At 35.7% G+C, this 16,677-nt stretch overlaps 2 protein-coding genes across 2 annotated transcripts; one reads left to right on the forward strand and one right to left on the reverse strand.

The window, feature by feature from the left end:
- Window positions 1–2,009: 2,009 nt before the first annotated feature.
- Window positions 2,010–5,759, forward strand: LOC120336707 (uncharacterized). The gene is made up of 3 exons (XM_078119149.1): window positions 2,010–2,645; window positions 2,887–3,107; window positions 5,685–5,759. Exons 1-3 carry the CDS (start codon window positions 2,129–2,131, stop codon window positions 5,757–5,759), a joined length of 813 nt encoding a protein of 270 aa, XP_077975275.1. The 5' UTR covers window positions 2,010–2,128.
- Window positions 5,760–7,664: 1,905 nt separating this feature from the next.
- Window positions 7,665–16,468, reverse strand: LOC120336409 (inactive pancreatic lipase-related protein 1-like). The gene is made up of 10 exons (XM_039404080.2): window positions 16,237–16,468; window positions 14,873–14,978; window positions 13,824–13,949; window positions 13,203–13,311; window positions 12,235–12,428; window positions 10,948–11,136; window positions 10,296–10,392; window positions 9,609–9,729; window positions 8,666–8,839; window positions 7,665–8,248 (listed from the first exon to the last, which is right to left on the reverse strand). Exons 1-10 carry the CDS (start codon window positions 16,248–16,250, stop codon window positions 8,170–8,172), a joined length of 1,209 nt encoding a protein of 402 aa, XP_039260014.2. The 5' UTR covers window positions 16,251–16,468; the 3' UTR covers window positions 7,665–8,169.
- Between the last annotated feature and the right edge of the window lie 209 nt (window positions 16,469–16,677).

Raw genomic sequence — 16,677 nt, forward strand, 5'->3', positions numbered from 1 at the left:
GTTACAAGAGCGGATGAATCGAAACTGCAGTTTCTGTTTTGGGGGATCCCCTAACTATCGATCGATAAGTCTTCGGTTTCCAACCGATATTCTCGTTGTTAACTCTCATCAAGACCAAACAGAGAAATCGTTTGGGAGTCAACGCTCTACTTCGCCTTGCAGAAACTTCATTAGAACTACGTTTAACACGTACAATATCAAAAACAAAGCAGTAAATTTCTCATTAAATTGGATTGTCTCTTTTGCACCGCCTACTTCTGTCGTAATTGCATTCTTTTGATTATACTTTGTGTTCATTATTGGTTAATTTTGAAGGTCCGCAAAATTTGTTTTAAAATTTTACCGGTCCGCGAACTGAAAAATTTTGAGAACCACTGCTTTAGAGCTGTGGTTTCCAAAATGGGGGTCGCGTGACGATTTTCCAGGGTCGTCAAATTTCTGTCAAACAAGCGCACACAAGCGACCAAGATTTGAAAGTTAGAATGTGGAATTTGTTTTGGTCGCCAAGTATCGCAAAAATGCCTAACTTCTGTTTTTTTCAGTAATAATTTGGCACATTTTTGTCCAAACGGCACCGAAAATGATCAATAAAACTTTCTTGTAATACTTAACCTTTTCAGCTAGTCAGCGGGTTTTCGTTTATTAATTTGTGCAACCAGGGAAGTTGAATGATGTGCTTGGAAGTCTAAATTGTTATCTGTTTTTTCTACCGGTTTAGTCGGGAATATAAGCTAACAATTTTGGCATCATAAAAAACTAAAAATCGAATGCGGATTCTATTAGCCTGGGATGGCTATGTCTGATAACTAATTATTAATGTTATGGCCTAACAATATAATTCATACCGGGTGTTTTTGCAACCAGCAGTATTACAAAAAATGCCGCCTTGATGTCAAAAAATTAGTAATTACCCTCCTGTACATCATATTTGGTAATCAATCTATCTGGAGTTATTTTGTAAACATCGGTCCGAAAAAAAGCTGACGAATTCAAACAGATTTTAAACTGAATGTGAGAGGCAAGATACCACAATGCTTGAATGATATGTTGGCAAGTTGTGTCAGTGTCAAGAAAATATAATTGAAAACGTCATTTTAGAATCTTATGAGCCATGAGCACTTTACAGAGTTAAGATTTGGCTTTGAAAATCTTATCGATGTTCAAAAGCACTTAAATTTGCGGAAGCCTTTTTTCCATTATAAAGAGTTTGAAATCTTACTCTAAATTTAAATATAGAAAGACTTCTGCTGGTTTTTGCATGATAAACACTGATCAATGTGTTTGCACAATAAAAGTGGTTGTTCTGTATTGTATGTTTAGCTATTCCCAGCACTATTGCGGCATGCGAACAACGCTAAAATAATTTCATGGCCTCCGGAGCCGACAATCTTAGACCACCAAGTTCTAGCATAACAAAAGTAAAATTTGTTTAACCTAATTGGACACGTTTAGTGGCCATAACGATCGTTTCAAAATTTTGTTGTTATTGTTATTTTCTTTCGTCATTATCATTAAAAAATCGCTTTTCTCTTCGAATACTGGACCAATTGCTTTGAAATTTTCAGTGGTTAAAGATAAAATTTTTCTCCAGAAGGCTATTACTTTTTTTTCGCTATGACGTCATCAAAATTATTGCCATTGGGTCCTTATATTTGAGCATAGCTCTCTTGTTTTATCTAATATGGCAAAATTTGTTTTGAAATTTTACCGGTCCGGGCGAACTGAAAAAGGTTGAGAACCACTGGTATAGACTATAGAGCATATAAAACCACACCGTGAAATTTTACAAAATTAAAATTAGAACCGATGTCTTTTTAATATGGTTATGGTATATTTGAAGACTCTGTGAAGTAATCTGTAAGTTTTATCTCTATAATTCAGTCATTGAATTGAAAGAATTTCTGTTTATAAATAAACTTTGATGTTTTTGTTCCCCGAGGCATATTGTGCTGTATAGCTGTATATGGAAGGCTGACATATTTTTTAAAAATGTGGTGAGGAATCGGTGACAAAGTTTGGCGTTGTTTGCAAATTGAATGTGCGAGAAAAGATAAATTAGGCATAAATGGAGCATGTTAATACAGGTTAAATTTATATTTTAAACTTACACTCGATTGGCAGATTCAAAATGATTAGCATTATTTCGAAGACGAACGTGATTATACTGACTTTGGTTTCGATTATTTCGTGCGAGGATTTATTGGACTGTAAACTAAAGGAGGGTTGCCACATCGCTCAATGCGATCCGGCTCCAAGGTCGTGGATCAATCATAACTTTAACCTTAAAGAACAAACCAACAGAAATGAGTATCCAATTACGTGTAAAGATAGAAAAGCAGGATTATCAGACGATGCTATGAGTATTATATCGGCATTGGCGATCGGTGGCGGTGGAAGGCAAGGTCAAAAACCTGGACCCCAAGGACCTAAAGGTGAGACCGGAAAAAAAGGTGCAAAAGGTCAAAAAGGTGCACGAGGTATAACTGGGACAATTGGACCAGAGGGTGAAAAAGGGCAGCGTGGATTAATCGGACCGAGTGGAATGAAAGGCTCTAACGGCCAGTCGGGACAAACCGGTCCTAAAGGTACAAAAGGCGACTCAGGCGGAGAGATAACCAAAGATATTTTACAATCAATTATTGCAGGTGCGTTGAAATCATCAACAGTGTAAAGTGTATTATCTTGTTCCACTCAAAGTTGGCATCTACATTATTTAGAAGTATCCAACTGCTGACTTGCCCATAACCGGCCATTGTCAATTTGTCCTGTATTAACTAATTATAGAAAATGCTTTGTATTTTTGTTCCTATTCTAATTCGCGTAATTTAACTTAGCTTTGACAACTTTGCGAATAGTTGAACATTCATTTTTGTTTCGCTGATCCAGGATTATGCTCGTATGGATACGCAAGTCGATGCTACCTTCCACTAATGAACCATAAAGTCTCACACTCCCAAGCTGCAGAAATTTGTGTTTCGATCGGAGGAAAACTTGCTGACATTCACAGTAATAAACATTTGGAAGGTCTGAAGCAACATATAGTTAACTATAGGGATAAAGTCAACTTTCGAACATCTTTTTGGACAGCAATGAAATTCGAACGCCCTGTGAGTGTTTTTTATTTTATACAATTATGAATTAGAAATATTGGCAGTTCCACCTTAAAAATATTTAATACACAAGAAAAATTTCCAATAATGTTTTTTTTGCACTTTGAAATATCTATCATATTTAATTGTATATACCGTAGATTACTGATATACAATTATCATAGCAAACCAGCTGCTGTAAAAATGCTGAAAGCATGGAGGTACGTTACTGCTGCAGCCCGTAATCACTGGCAGCAAAGATTACAAGATACAAAAAGAGTTTTTCGATCGTTTCTCTGAACTCTTAATGTGGTTGTTGTGATTTTTGTACACCTAGTGCAGTGATTTTCAACCGGTGTTCCGCGGAACACTGGTGTTCCGCGACAGACCTCCAGGTGTTCCGCGAAAAATTGCTTTTTAGAAGTATTATGACGTCATTCGAATAATATAAATAGAGTCGATTTGAAAACGGCGAGTCAGACTTTTGGAAAGTCGGTATAAAAAACTTGTAAGAAATGACAGGCCATATTCCCTTTTAATAGACTTTATCTCGGCGTGTATGTTTAGTGATCCATTCCATTCTTGACCGAATATTGTTTCAAAAATGTGAGCATTATACTCGACCATGAATGGAGTCATCATCGGAGTTGATTACATTCGTTGCATTTTGAAGCTTTTCTTGCAGTAATAATTAGGGCGTGGGCATCATCAAAATCGTCAAGTGAAGTGTTGAATTTGCAAATTGCGTAAATAAAATTGTGAATTTGTAGGTAACGATTTTAGCTATGATAATGGTCGCAGTATTGTTTTGTTGGGAAAGAAAACGTTAAAACTCGAGGTGATTAATTCTAATCAGCGTCTAATCAGCACAAAAGCAATTGGGCAAAAAATTGTTTACATTTTTTTTGGCATCAGGTCGCGCATGGAGGATATCGTTAAAGAAGTGCTCTTCATCGTCATCTCGCCACGTAGAAATGCCTTTATTTCAGCTTTTAAATCAACATTCAGGATTCACGCAATCACAGATTTATCTAATCACAGTATCTAATTGATTTACTCCGGAAATAACACTGACACCAGTGTGGTGCATACGAAACTCAATTATCGTCTTGATAAATGTGTACATCTCGTTGTCGATAATGATAATATTATTCGCTAAACTGGGACGTTTAATTTGCAAACGACGATAAGTTAGATCCAAGCCAACGCAAAGGATAAAAATCAGAATAAAATTAAGTTGGAATTTAAAATCGCTCCCTAATGTCATTAACATCTGTCGCTAATGTGAACGCATATAGTTATACCAAAATATGGAACTTCGATCTCCGCCGTTCGGCAAGAATTAATACTTGCGCACAAGAACAAAGGCGGTAATATGAAAATGTTCAGGGAGCAAAAAAAGTAGCGATTATGACGAAATTAAACAGTAAGAATCACTTTGCTGCCAATTTTCAATGTTTCTATTAATTTCCAAATCGACCTCCGACCTTCTGGACTCCTGATGCGTATAAAAAAAACGCGAGAAATTGAGAGCCGTTGAGAAAAAGATGCGTGTTTGTCTCTCCTCAATTACCGAATAAATTATTTGAAACTCACCGGAACAGACCTAAATATTACACTAAAATACCGTTTCTGTTTCTAGCTATCGTAATCATAGTATTCATAAGCAAACTTGCAAAAACATATATTTGTACCGTACTTTAGCTCTTGTAGCTCTGAAACGGAATGTGTCACGTCTTTTCCTAAAGTTGACAAGCTATATTATTGATTTCGTTATTTTATTTTCATGCCGAAATGATCGACGTCAGTTAATTGCATAATATAGTTTATTTCCAAAAATTTCGTTTGGTGTTCCGCCACAATTTCAGATTAAAAAAAGTGTTTCGCGGTACAAAAAAGGTTGAAAATCACTGACCTAGTGGACCAAGTGATATCAAATTTACGGTACTCCCGCAGTGTGTGTACCAGGTTAGGGTAAGCAATAATTTTATTCAGATTTTCCTCATTTTAGTTCTATTATGAGTTCGGCGACTGTCTGTGTTAGCCCATCGGTTTAAGTCCCTTCACAAAACTTGATGTAGAGTAGGCGAACAAAATTAGTTACCTCCATATTGGTACGCATAATTCTGGAGCGCCAAATTCACAGCATTTGAAGCCTTCAAAAAGCTTTTTCAATTTTGTTTGAGTCCCGATATTTTATACAAACTTCACTTTAATATTTCATTTCATGAACTAACATTTTAATTAATATCGAAACATTTTATTCCGTCATACTAATCCGTTGATCTATTCAGCAAAGTAGGATCTCGACTGGGGCCTGAACGTTGCCCTTTTGTTTTGTTTGCCCGTTTAGTATTATTTTGTTGTTATGAAAAAAATGACTTTTCTCTTTAAACTGGACAAATTGTTCTGGAATTTTCATGGGTTGAAGATTGTATTTTTCTTTAAAAGTTTATTACTTTCATTTATTTTGTTAATTTTTGTGGGTTCTATGAAACTCGTTCCCATATATTTGAGCAGCGCTCTCTCACTTACTAAAGCAGCGTTGTTTCGTTTTCTAATTATTGTGTTCGAAACTCAATTATCTTATTTCAGACATCACGTATTCTTCTAAGTCAGTGGTTCTTAAAGTATGGGTCGCGACCCAAACATGGGTCGCGGAAGGTTTAAAAATGGGTCGCGACAAGGTCGTCAATGCAAGGGCAATTTAAGAGGAGAAGGACGAATTTTCAGCTTCCCCAATGTTTCAATTTAGCTTCTAAACTCTGGTAATGAAATATAAAATTTCATTCACGGAAAGAACTGTCTTGAGCTCATTGTTACATCACAATTCTGATATGCCAGTCACGTGTATTATTTTTATGGTATCGGTAACCATGCACGTCGCTTGTCGTTGTGTTGACCGCATGGAATGTCGTCTTAGTGGATTAAAATAACCAAAAATGGGTGTCTTTTTGGTAATGAAAATTGTAATAGACGACGCAATGAAAAAGCTCGCTTCTCGACATTAGATTATTCAATATCTAGAGAAAATGTGACTTCATCTCGAGGCACCATTTACCGCGAACGAAGCAATGCGTGCACATGTGACGAGTAAAAAGTTGTATATTGGCCAGAGATACCGAAGGCCAGTTAGGATGTCGTGTTTGCGACGGACAGCGGACGCCTTTTCTGCTACAATTCGCGACAAGGCACTTGTGCGAGCGAGGATATTTGGCACTGACTGTTATCAAAACTAAGCTCGCAATCGCTTCGATACCCGTGACAACTTGCGTATGCGTTAAGTAAAATAGAGCTGTCTGTGTATTGAAGATATAAGAAAAAGGAAATTTCAGTTTCATCAATCTCACTGAGTCAATGGACTGTTTCTAATAAATAGTTGTCTGTATTTGAGTCAAACTGTACTAACATTAAAAACACATTTTGCGTTTTTTAGGATTGGGTCGCGAGTATTCATAAAACTCAGATTTGGGTCGCGCTTGAAAAAGTTTAAGAACCACTGTTCTAAGTGACAACACAGAAGCAAAGTTTAAATATAAATGGTATCGAAATTTTCCACATTTTGGTTTTGGTTACGACGAAATTGCCTGGCAACCGCAGTCGGATGAATTCCTCAACATGATCGAACTACAAACATATCATCCTCTCTGTGAAATTGTTCTTTACGAGAGTGATGTATTGAAGAAGTGACTGTATACAAGACATCAGACGTATGTTTTACAATTTAATAAACCAGTGGTTCTCGAACGTTTTGAGCCGCGCCCCCTATTTTAGTATTTGTTAAGTCTCGCGTCCCAACTCAAAAATAACTAGCTAACAACCAGCTACAAATAGCAATTAGTAGGGTGAAAGTGTGTTTTATCCAAAAATCACGTTGAAAATACTAGGATAGAACGTAAATACCCAAAATAAAGAAATGTAAATATTCAAAATAGGGCGGGCAAGATCAAATCTATTGAATATTTTTATTTTTCACGCCTCCTCAAAAATTGTCTACGCCCGCCCCTGGTGAGGCGGCTCGTAGATTTTGGACACGTAAACAAAGCGCTTTAGCTACTGTCGAAACCTAAAGTGTAAATACTTCGCCAAACACCGTATGGTAATTAATATCAAACTTATAAAGCACCTAATTAGGAGCCGATCACCAATTAAAGCAATTTTGCTTTGTATATTCCATAACCAAGCGGCTTTCATAACAAACATAATTTCTCGCAATCCTATCAAAAAGTCCAATTTGCGTACCAGCGGGTCAACAACTTATTCGGATGTAACATGATCAAAAAAGTTATAAAAAGAATCGAGCAATTTTGGCGCCGTTTGGACAATACATGGTCCAGTTATTGCTCAAAATATCCGAAGTTGTTAATTTTACGGTACTTGCCAACCAGCACAAATTTCACTTTCCAATTTTCAAATCCTATCACTCGTGTGCGCATGTTTGACAGAAATTAGGCGACCGAGGAAAATCTTCACGCGACCCATAGTTTGGGAATTTTTATTTCAAAATGGTTAATGGCGTAAAAGACCCTTTATGTTATTTGCATCATAAACTTATTAATAACAACAACAAAAAGAAGTTGGCGCCAAATATAAGTTATTCTATTCAATTAAAGAGTCCAGCTGCACACTAACACAAATGTATTTCTTTAACGTCTGAGGAAGTCTGACTCTGGTCGGACGAAACGTTACAGAAATACATTTGTGTTAGTGTGCAGCTGGACTCTTTAATTGAATAGAATAGTCATGTTTATTCCAGCTACAGTATCCTTGCAGTATACGCATACGGATCCACTAGCATAAAGGCGTAGAGAAAAGATAGGAAGTTAGTCTCGCGCAACCCAACTCAAATTTAAAACATAAGTTATCCGCTTTTTTAGCTTTTATTTGTAACTATCGTTTTTCAACACTTAAAAGATATTCCGTTATAAAATCAAACACGTTTGCACGATTTCCAATATATTCCAAGATTATACTTAGAATTAGAAAAATAAAATTAAGTGAGGTTGATAAAATTTTATTTACTCATTTGAACACTCGGATTAAATTATTTATTTGAACTTTTTAAATGGATTTTCTTTTCTTAATAACAAGATATAGGAGATAGAGTGTATCTAGTTTTCTCGGACATCTCAACAGTTGGATCTCCCCCAAAGCATAACCTGATAAAACAGAGTATTATTTTATACTTAATGTATAAGGTGCTTTAATGGAATTAAATTTGAAAAACATGTTTGAATATTCTATGAAGGTTAACTGAAGAAAATTGTTAATAGATTGTTCCTTTTAACACATTGATACGGACAGGCAGTCGAGTGCATATATATAAAAAAGTTGGTCGCTACAGAAGTATCCATACCAATATGGAGGTAAATAATTTTGTTCGTCTATTTTACATCAAGTTGTGTAAAGGAACTGTCACCTATGGACAGAGGGATAATCACTTGGCCAACACAGACAATCTTCAAACTCGTAACGCAACTAAAATGAGAAAAATTGGTACACATACTAAGGGAGTACGAAAAGTTGTATTTGTCTAGTTGAAATAGTATTCTTATATTAACGGCAGGGACACTCACAGCTGTTGGGTAGCTCCCACCCACACCGTCACGTAATCAATGGTGATGTAGTCTCTTCCGACATTTATTTCTTGTTGTTCCCATAACAATTTGACGTAATCGATCGTTCCTGGGTTGTAATCATAATATACGAGTGAACTATGATATCCTCCCGGACGAAGCTCGTAAACAGTGCTAAACCAATATGGCTGAATTTAGTTCAATCTGAATCTTTATAATTCAATTTTTGGCGCTCCAGAAGTGTGTGTAACAATATGGAGGTAACTAATTTTGTTCGCCTACTTTACATCAAGTTGTGTAAAGGGACTGAAACATATGGGCAGGGGGTATATTCAATTGTGAATTCAATTCAGTCCCCAAACTCGTAATAGAACTAAAAAAAGGAAAATCGGAATATAATTATGTCCTAACCCTAACCTGGTACACACACTATACGGGAATACCCTTTTTTATATCATATTTCACAAACTCGTGCAAAAGGCAGCACGAATTACATTACTTCATTTCCTACTAATCATTTCCAATCATTTCTTTGGACCATTTCTAAGACAGAAACGGAATCCTATCTATTATACAGCAATGTAGCAGTTATATTTAATGTTTATTGCATAAATTCCAGTGCATACGCAAATACCGCTCCTTCTTTATATATTCCTACAAAATCGCGTGTTTGGGGAATTGTAAGCAACATGTGAATTAAATTTTCGTAGTATTTAGTATATATTGATAAACTAAACAAATCTTTTCGTGGGAAAATGAAACCTGCGAAAACCTGGGCAAGCCGGATTAAGATTGCGAAAACCTGAAACCCTGGTTTCGAAATAATATATTCGAATTTGTACACACTCACAAATACTATTTCTACTTCATATAATTCTACAAAACCTCGCGTGTTTGAGTACCCATCTAATAAAATGTCATTCAAATATTCAAATCAATTTACTCTGCTCCGCCAATCTGTTGTTGTTCAGTATTGCCACTGGCACCGTACAAGGTGAGGTACAAGCTTCCATCTATACTTTTGCTGTTGGAACCGAGTCTCACTCCAACATCAGACATGTACTCTGTGTTTTAACCAGGCAGCATTTTATTTAAGTATATGCGCTGATCTTAATGACTGATGGTTGATATGATACTAATTTGATTGAGTTATACAATCGATTTACCGTATCAAGAATTAGTTATAATAAATATTTGCTGCAGCGCAAATATAACAATCTTTTATATCTCTTAAAATATAAGCATGGTATACAACTATTCTAATTTGAAAGCGGTAGCCGCGATTTACTTTGCTGTTAAGAATTAGTTATTCATGTTTCTGCAGCAGGAATATGACATTGCCAATTTGGATTAGCCGACTATAATTTTTGTTATTATATTGGCGCTCCAGGAGTATGTGTATCAATACAGAGGTAACTAATTTTGTTCGCCTACTTCACATCAAGTTGTGTGAAGGGGCTGAAGTCCATGGGCAGGGGGCGTATTCACTTGGTTACACAAACAGTTCCCGAAATCGTAATAGAACTAAAATAAGGAAAATCGGAATAAAATTATGGCCTAACCCTAACTACGGAAGTAACAAATTTTGTCCTTATTTTAATGTGTGAAACCAAGTCGGAATTCAACTTACCACAAAACGGTGGAAGGGCATTGGTAGACAAATAGGTCTGCGCTTTGTATACTTGTGAAGCATATTTGTCAGCATGATATCCCATCTGAGGACAACCCTGAAATCGTGGTGGCGTTATAACAGAAAAATATTTTATTTTGAAGTGGATTAAATGCATTCAATTAGTATGAATTCCATAATAATGTGAACAACGATTATATATCCAATCAAAACATGCATCTGAAACAAATAACTGGTTAACTATTCTCATACCCGACATGGACCGGTAACCGGATGAGACCCTTGTTTCACCGTGTAATTAAGCAGCCTTCCCTTTCTACTGGGATAAATAATAAAATCCTATCCAGTAACCAGTTCTATCCTAAAAAAATAAGTTTGAAATGAATGCGGCAATTATTATTCAGAAATTGTTACCAAAAATATAATCTAGAGAATTTATTCACAGCGTTCACATTGGGGTTCTTACACACAAAATATGTTATTGTCCATAATCATTCAAAAGTTGCCGTTTTTGATATTTTTTGTATGCGTATTAAACGAGTAACTTTCTATGGACTCGAGATCCTTTCAACTACTGTTGAAAAATTATGTTCAATCATCTACTCACAATCGAAAATTTCCTATAATAAGCAACACTATTACTAAGACCTACCGTAGAGTCGCAATCCAAACATTTTCCTGCTAAGAACTCGTTATAACTAAGACAAGGATATGACTTGAAAGGACATGTTGTCGTGATCGATTCAGTGAAGAATTTCACAGCTCTGATATGATTACAGGCAACAAAATCTCGCGTTCCATCAGTAATCCCGTCGATACCAATAATTGTGGAGAGAGCATTCTTTATATATAAGAATAATTGTATTGAATTTATTTTTCAATATGTTTTTTATTGATATTGTGTTAATGAAAAAAGCATTTCAACCTACGTAAGATATTGTGCTTATAAGCAGAATGCGAAAATTTTCAAAATATTCAAAAAAGGGCGGAATTTTAGAAAGATGGTGTTACTTGTACTCAATAACATTTAACATACTGATGGGTGGTGAAACCTTGGGAATTCCGAATAGCCATTTGAAAAAAACATATACTCTATATAGTCGAACGTGAAAAGAAATTCATTTTGATTTCAAGGTAAAGTTCAAAATTAGCCTATTGGAGATTTCGAATACGGTATGAAGTGTTAATCCTATTTAATCGAATATGATAACGAGCTATATACAAAATGACAGGCTTGTTTACGGGAATGGGATTCCCATGGGATGGGACAGCTCACATTTTTATTTCCCATGGGACACGTGGGACACGAAAACCGTATGATTTTCTGGGAGAGGATAGTAAAACACTTCGTTATGGATTTCGTGTCCATATATTTGAGCATAGCTCTCTTGTTAGTTATAAAGAGCAAAATATATTCAGCCCTAACAATATACTTACTATACTATACAATATACAATATACTCGAAGGGGATGATGGACACATGCATAATAGTTATGAATATAAAGTTAACAAAGTCCGTAAATTTTGCTGTGTTGCATGTCCCTTCGTACATGTAGTCCTATTTAGTAGACGCTAAACCTAAATGTAACAATTTTTATTGAATTTTATTCTAATGGGAATCCCATGGGATGGGATGGGACAGCCATAATTGCTATGGGATGGGAATGGGACAGAAAAATATGTCCCATAGACAAGCCTGCAAAATGACTTTACATGAGGGTGGAAACAAAAATTTGCTTTATCATTACACCTCTTCCTCTATCTACAAATTTGCTTTGCACTTCAATTACTCAGGTATTTTTTCTTATTCTGCACAACCTATTGGTTGTTAATGGTGCTTCCAAATAAACATGCACCTAAGAGTCATTGCAATCCACGTTTAACTACTGGATAAAAATATCATATATATTAATCTACATATAATGTAATGACAGTGACCTGATCGCAACCGGGCTGTTGGTATCCAGCATTTGGCCAGAAATCTACATGGCCTGATTGTTCACCGGTGCCAAGACCCATATCCGTTATTTTTTCCGCATCGCTATGAATTACATCAACAAAGTCGGCATCTGTCTCGTCCAACCGAACTTCAGCGGGGGTTCCTTCAAAATACGGGCCCGCTGGATCAAGGCCTAGAACATGTAATATTCAGTGGTAATAGGTGGCAAAAGTTAGTTTTGAAGGGTTTGTCTAGGCGCTTTTGAGAACGCATCGCTCTACTAAAATTGAATCTCCTTTAAGATCCATACCCCTTCCCCCAAAAGAAGATTTTTTGCAGTTTTATCGGAGGAATTTTGCTTTTTATTTGCTGTAGTATTATTGATATCTTTTTTTTTTTTTTTTAAATATTACTATGATACTTATCCATGAACTCCATTCATAACAAACTACTTCAACTGTAAAAAACGGGAATGAGTATTGTACATAACACCTGCAACTAGCATAGGAGATTGAACAAATAAAGTATTTTTTGCATAGGAAAGGAGGAGGAGCAGTTTAGTTTTTCGGGGTGCGGTGACCTAAAGGTAATTTGTTAGATTTAACTGTCTTTTGTTCCATTTAAAATAGTATCTCCTCTGAGATCGTTATATATTAGTGGCCGCTTGTTGGGGCCTTTTTCGCAGCAAAAAAAGAGTCGCTCTCGTAGTATGTGCACCAAGATGTCGGATACCTTAACATAGTATGTGTACCAGGATTGCGTTAGGCCATAATTTTATTCCAATTTTTCCTATTTTAGTTCTATTAAGAGTTCGGGGACTAGCCAAGTGACCGAAGTAGTATTTGTACCTGAAATTATGGCCTAATCCTAATCTGGTACACATACTACGTTACGGTGTCCGCCTTCTTGTTTCACATATTACGGGAGTACCAAAAAAGAAACAGAAGAGGAGGACATCGTTTCACACCTGTAATTCTTCCGAGCCTAGCGACTCTGTTCCCGGCATATCCGCAAGTGTGAGAACCCAAACTGTGACCGACGCAATGAAACTGAGACGGTGACATTCCGAATGCTGACTGCAGAATAAAATCATAACAATTGCAAATTTAGAATAAATTATGAAATGCTACGTAAAAACTATCCGTGCACGAGCTTGGAATTAAAACTGAGTTCAAGTCGGAATCTTGGCTGACAATACCATTTTAAAATAAGAAATTCTAAATAACCCTTTCAGGTAGTTTTCAAATTAAGAAAATGCGAGGAAGCAGCGTATGTACATCAGTTGCAGTACTTAGGTTGTGCGAATAAAAAGTAGAATTCTGATGCTCCGTGCAAATCACGAAATAATATGCGGGGAATCACAAGATCTATCACTGAGTGTTTTATTGAAGAAATTGGAATATACAACAAAGACTATTTTTTTCTGTCGATTAAAAACGTTTTAGATTCAGCTAAAATTCCTGATTATGCCATCTTCTTGAGATATATATAATAACAAAAGAAGATTTTCTTTACGCCGAAATTACCTAAATATATTTGCATGAGGACTTTTGTAAAAGTCAGCTGACCAAATATTCTGGCAACTTACAATTAAATTTTTAATGAAATTTCCAATTTCGGCTCCTACAATCTGGGTATCTACAGCGCTGCTTGCGTAGTTCAGCTGGAGAGATGCTCCCATCCAACCAACACGAATGATATTTTCGTTGCCTTTCTAAATTATTACAAACAAAAATAGAAAATAACAAAGTGCACTATTCAACTCGGATTATGATCTATGGAGAAGCATTACTGTAAAGATGATGAAGATAATTATTCTTGACGTATGAACATAATTCATTCTTTCAAGTAATATTCAGTGCTACTCTAGCGTGAGCCCTATAAGGTTAGCAATTTAGCGTGAGGTCTATCACTGTATTATCCCTCAAGTGGTAGACCTACGGTGTAGTAAGTAAAGAAAGTGGCGCCTCCCGTCTGGAAAGAAGTGAAATATATACTAATTTTTAGAAGTTGTTCAGAGCGATTTAGTATAAACTGTTTTTGGTGACATATACGAAGATTTATATGCTTTTTCCTACAAAAGGGCTCTGTACATGCATTTTTCCAGTTCCGCATTTGGTACCCAATTTATTACATCCTGGGTAAGGTGTTTGTGATTGATTGAGGCCCGAGTTATGTTAAAGACGATACCAAAGTAGATAGGTACGTAACGTTTTAACCTCCAGGCTATCTTGCCCATACCATCGGTATGTATTAAAATTGAGCAAAAAATATGTTTTAGACAACTCTTAACTTAACGCTCAAATTGTTATAATTTGAGTAGAGTAGACCGACCTTATTTGCAATGCTATTTGCAACGATATTGCGATAACTAAAACATACATTATTTTGGTATTTTATGAATGTTTTATAAGGTGTAGGCTACATATGGCGGTAGACCTCACGCTAAAATAGCACCGAAGAATTTTTATTCATAAATATATATATTATTTTAGGTTCCTATATTATATTCCGCACTGGCACTTAAATTGCATACATAATTGAGTTTCATAAGTTTGCCTTGTGTATAAATATTTAATTCCTTCCAATACAATATACAAACATAAAATAACATTTCAAGAATATGAAAAAACTTACAGCAAGAAATGCGTTAGACATATCACTTAACCATGCAACATCTCCATTATCGACGTAACCATGCACTATAAACCTGGTAAAACGACTTGGGTCGAAAGTTGACGAACTGGAATGATAAATGTTAAAAAGTTTTTCCAAGAGTTCACAGTGTAATATTTTGAATATAAAGCCATTATGTATATATTCGCATGATGATTAACATGAGCAAATAACTTGGGCAACTTTCAAATAAATCTAATATTAACTGGTATCAGCAATGAACGCGACTTTTTTATCGGAGAGCGGAAATGTTGTTAAGTTCGGCGTCAAAAGATGTTGTCTATGTTTTAACCAATCTCAAAACTTATATTACCACTGACCTATGCCTGGAGTTTTAATATCAACTTCCCACAAATACTGTTAATATGTACATGTTCAACTGGAGAAGTTTTCACCGAGCATTCCGATATCATAAAAGATTATTTCATGCAAATGAACAAATAAACACACTTCGAGAAACAAAGCAATAAATGTGATGAAAGAAATGATCATAGATTCGGTTTTAACACCAAAAAGAAAACAAAAATAATGCCAGTCGTAACCAATTACAATCAAACCAAACTTTTCAGGACTATCGAATCAAGTTGACTACCAAAAGATACCGTGTCTCCCCGAAAATAAGACCTACCAGGAAAATAGTACCTAGACTGAATTTTAAAAATGATATTAATATAAGCCCTCCCCTTAAAATAAGAGTCCATAGTCAATAACGCAAATATTTTTTTCGACCTAGTCGATAGCAAAAAATCTCTCCTACACGTTTTACATGGTTAATAACTGTCACGGATTTCATCATTTTATCACCCTTAATATATATAATATTGGATATACTTCATCCGGGTCCGTTTACTGTGAGACTCCGACCACCATCAGGTCGTGAGAAAAAAGAGCTTCCCGCCTCTTCTCCGGTCGCCGCGCTGGCGGCCGGTCGTGTTTTCCTGTGTTCGCTGTTTTAAGTGTTTTTAACTGTGAAGCTGCCTCAGAATAAACCACAAATCCGGAATCTGAGTCTTCTGATTCAATACACACGGTAGCTACATCTTTCTACCGTGACATAACCAATGTTTTGCAGTTATTTGGAATAAAAACGTTTTATTTATAAGTAAATGGATATCGTAAATCTCTACTTGTAATCTTGTTTTTGATAAATGAAAATATAAGACATCCCCCGAAAATAAGCCCTGGTGTTATTTTTCGGAAGAAAAATGAAATAAGACCCAGTCTTATTTTTGGGGAAACACGGCATATCCGATTCAACTCTATAAAGATCAAGTTTCAATTCAGTTTTGGTAAACTACTAGATCATACTACTTCAATTAACTTACGAGATGGACAACATATCGTTATAGTAAATTTGTCTGTCGTATTGTTGTCTGGTATCCAAGTAAAAGTTGGTTTTGACTTTGGAAGGGTCGTCTGGTAGGATTTCCAGTGGCCGCTGTGGAGTATCGCCCCATGGAGGTTCGTTAGTGAAACATCCAAGATCACCATAACATACTGATTCGTATCCTTGATTTAGAACAGAAAGTCATACGTGGTATAAAAGTGTTCTCGTGAATTCAAATAAAAACAAAACAAATTATGAATAGAAATATAACTTCGAAAAATGAGTAATAGCTTCCTTTAAATACTGAGATTTTGAAATTAATTAATCTATTTGTAGCCAAGCGGAGAAAAGATATCTTCTACGCATCTTAAAAACAACAACAAAATCTAAAACAAGTTAGCAAAAACATATATAAAAAGATTTCTTGTACAACAAGAAT

This window comes from Styela clava, chromosome 2 (assembly GCF_964204865.1).
Source record: "Styela clava chromosome 2, kaStyClav1.hap1.2, whole genome shotgun sequence".
NCBI lineage: Eukaryota > Metazoa > Chordata > Ascidiacea > Stolidobranchia > Styelidae > Styela > Styela clava.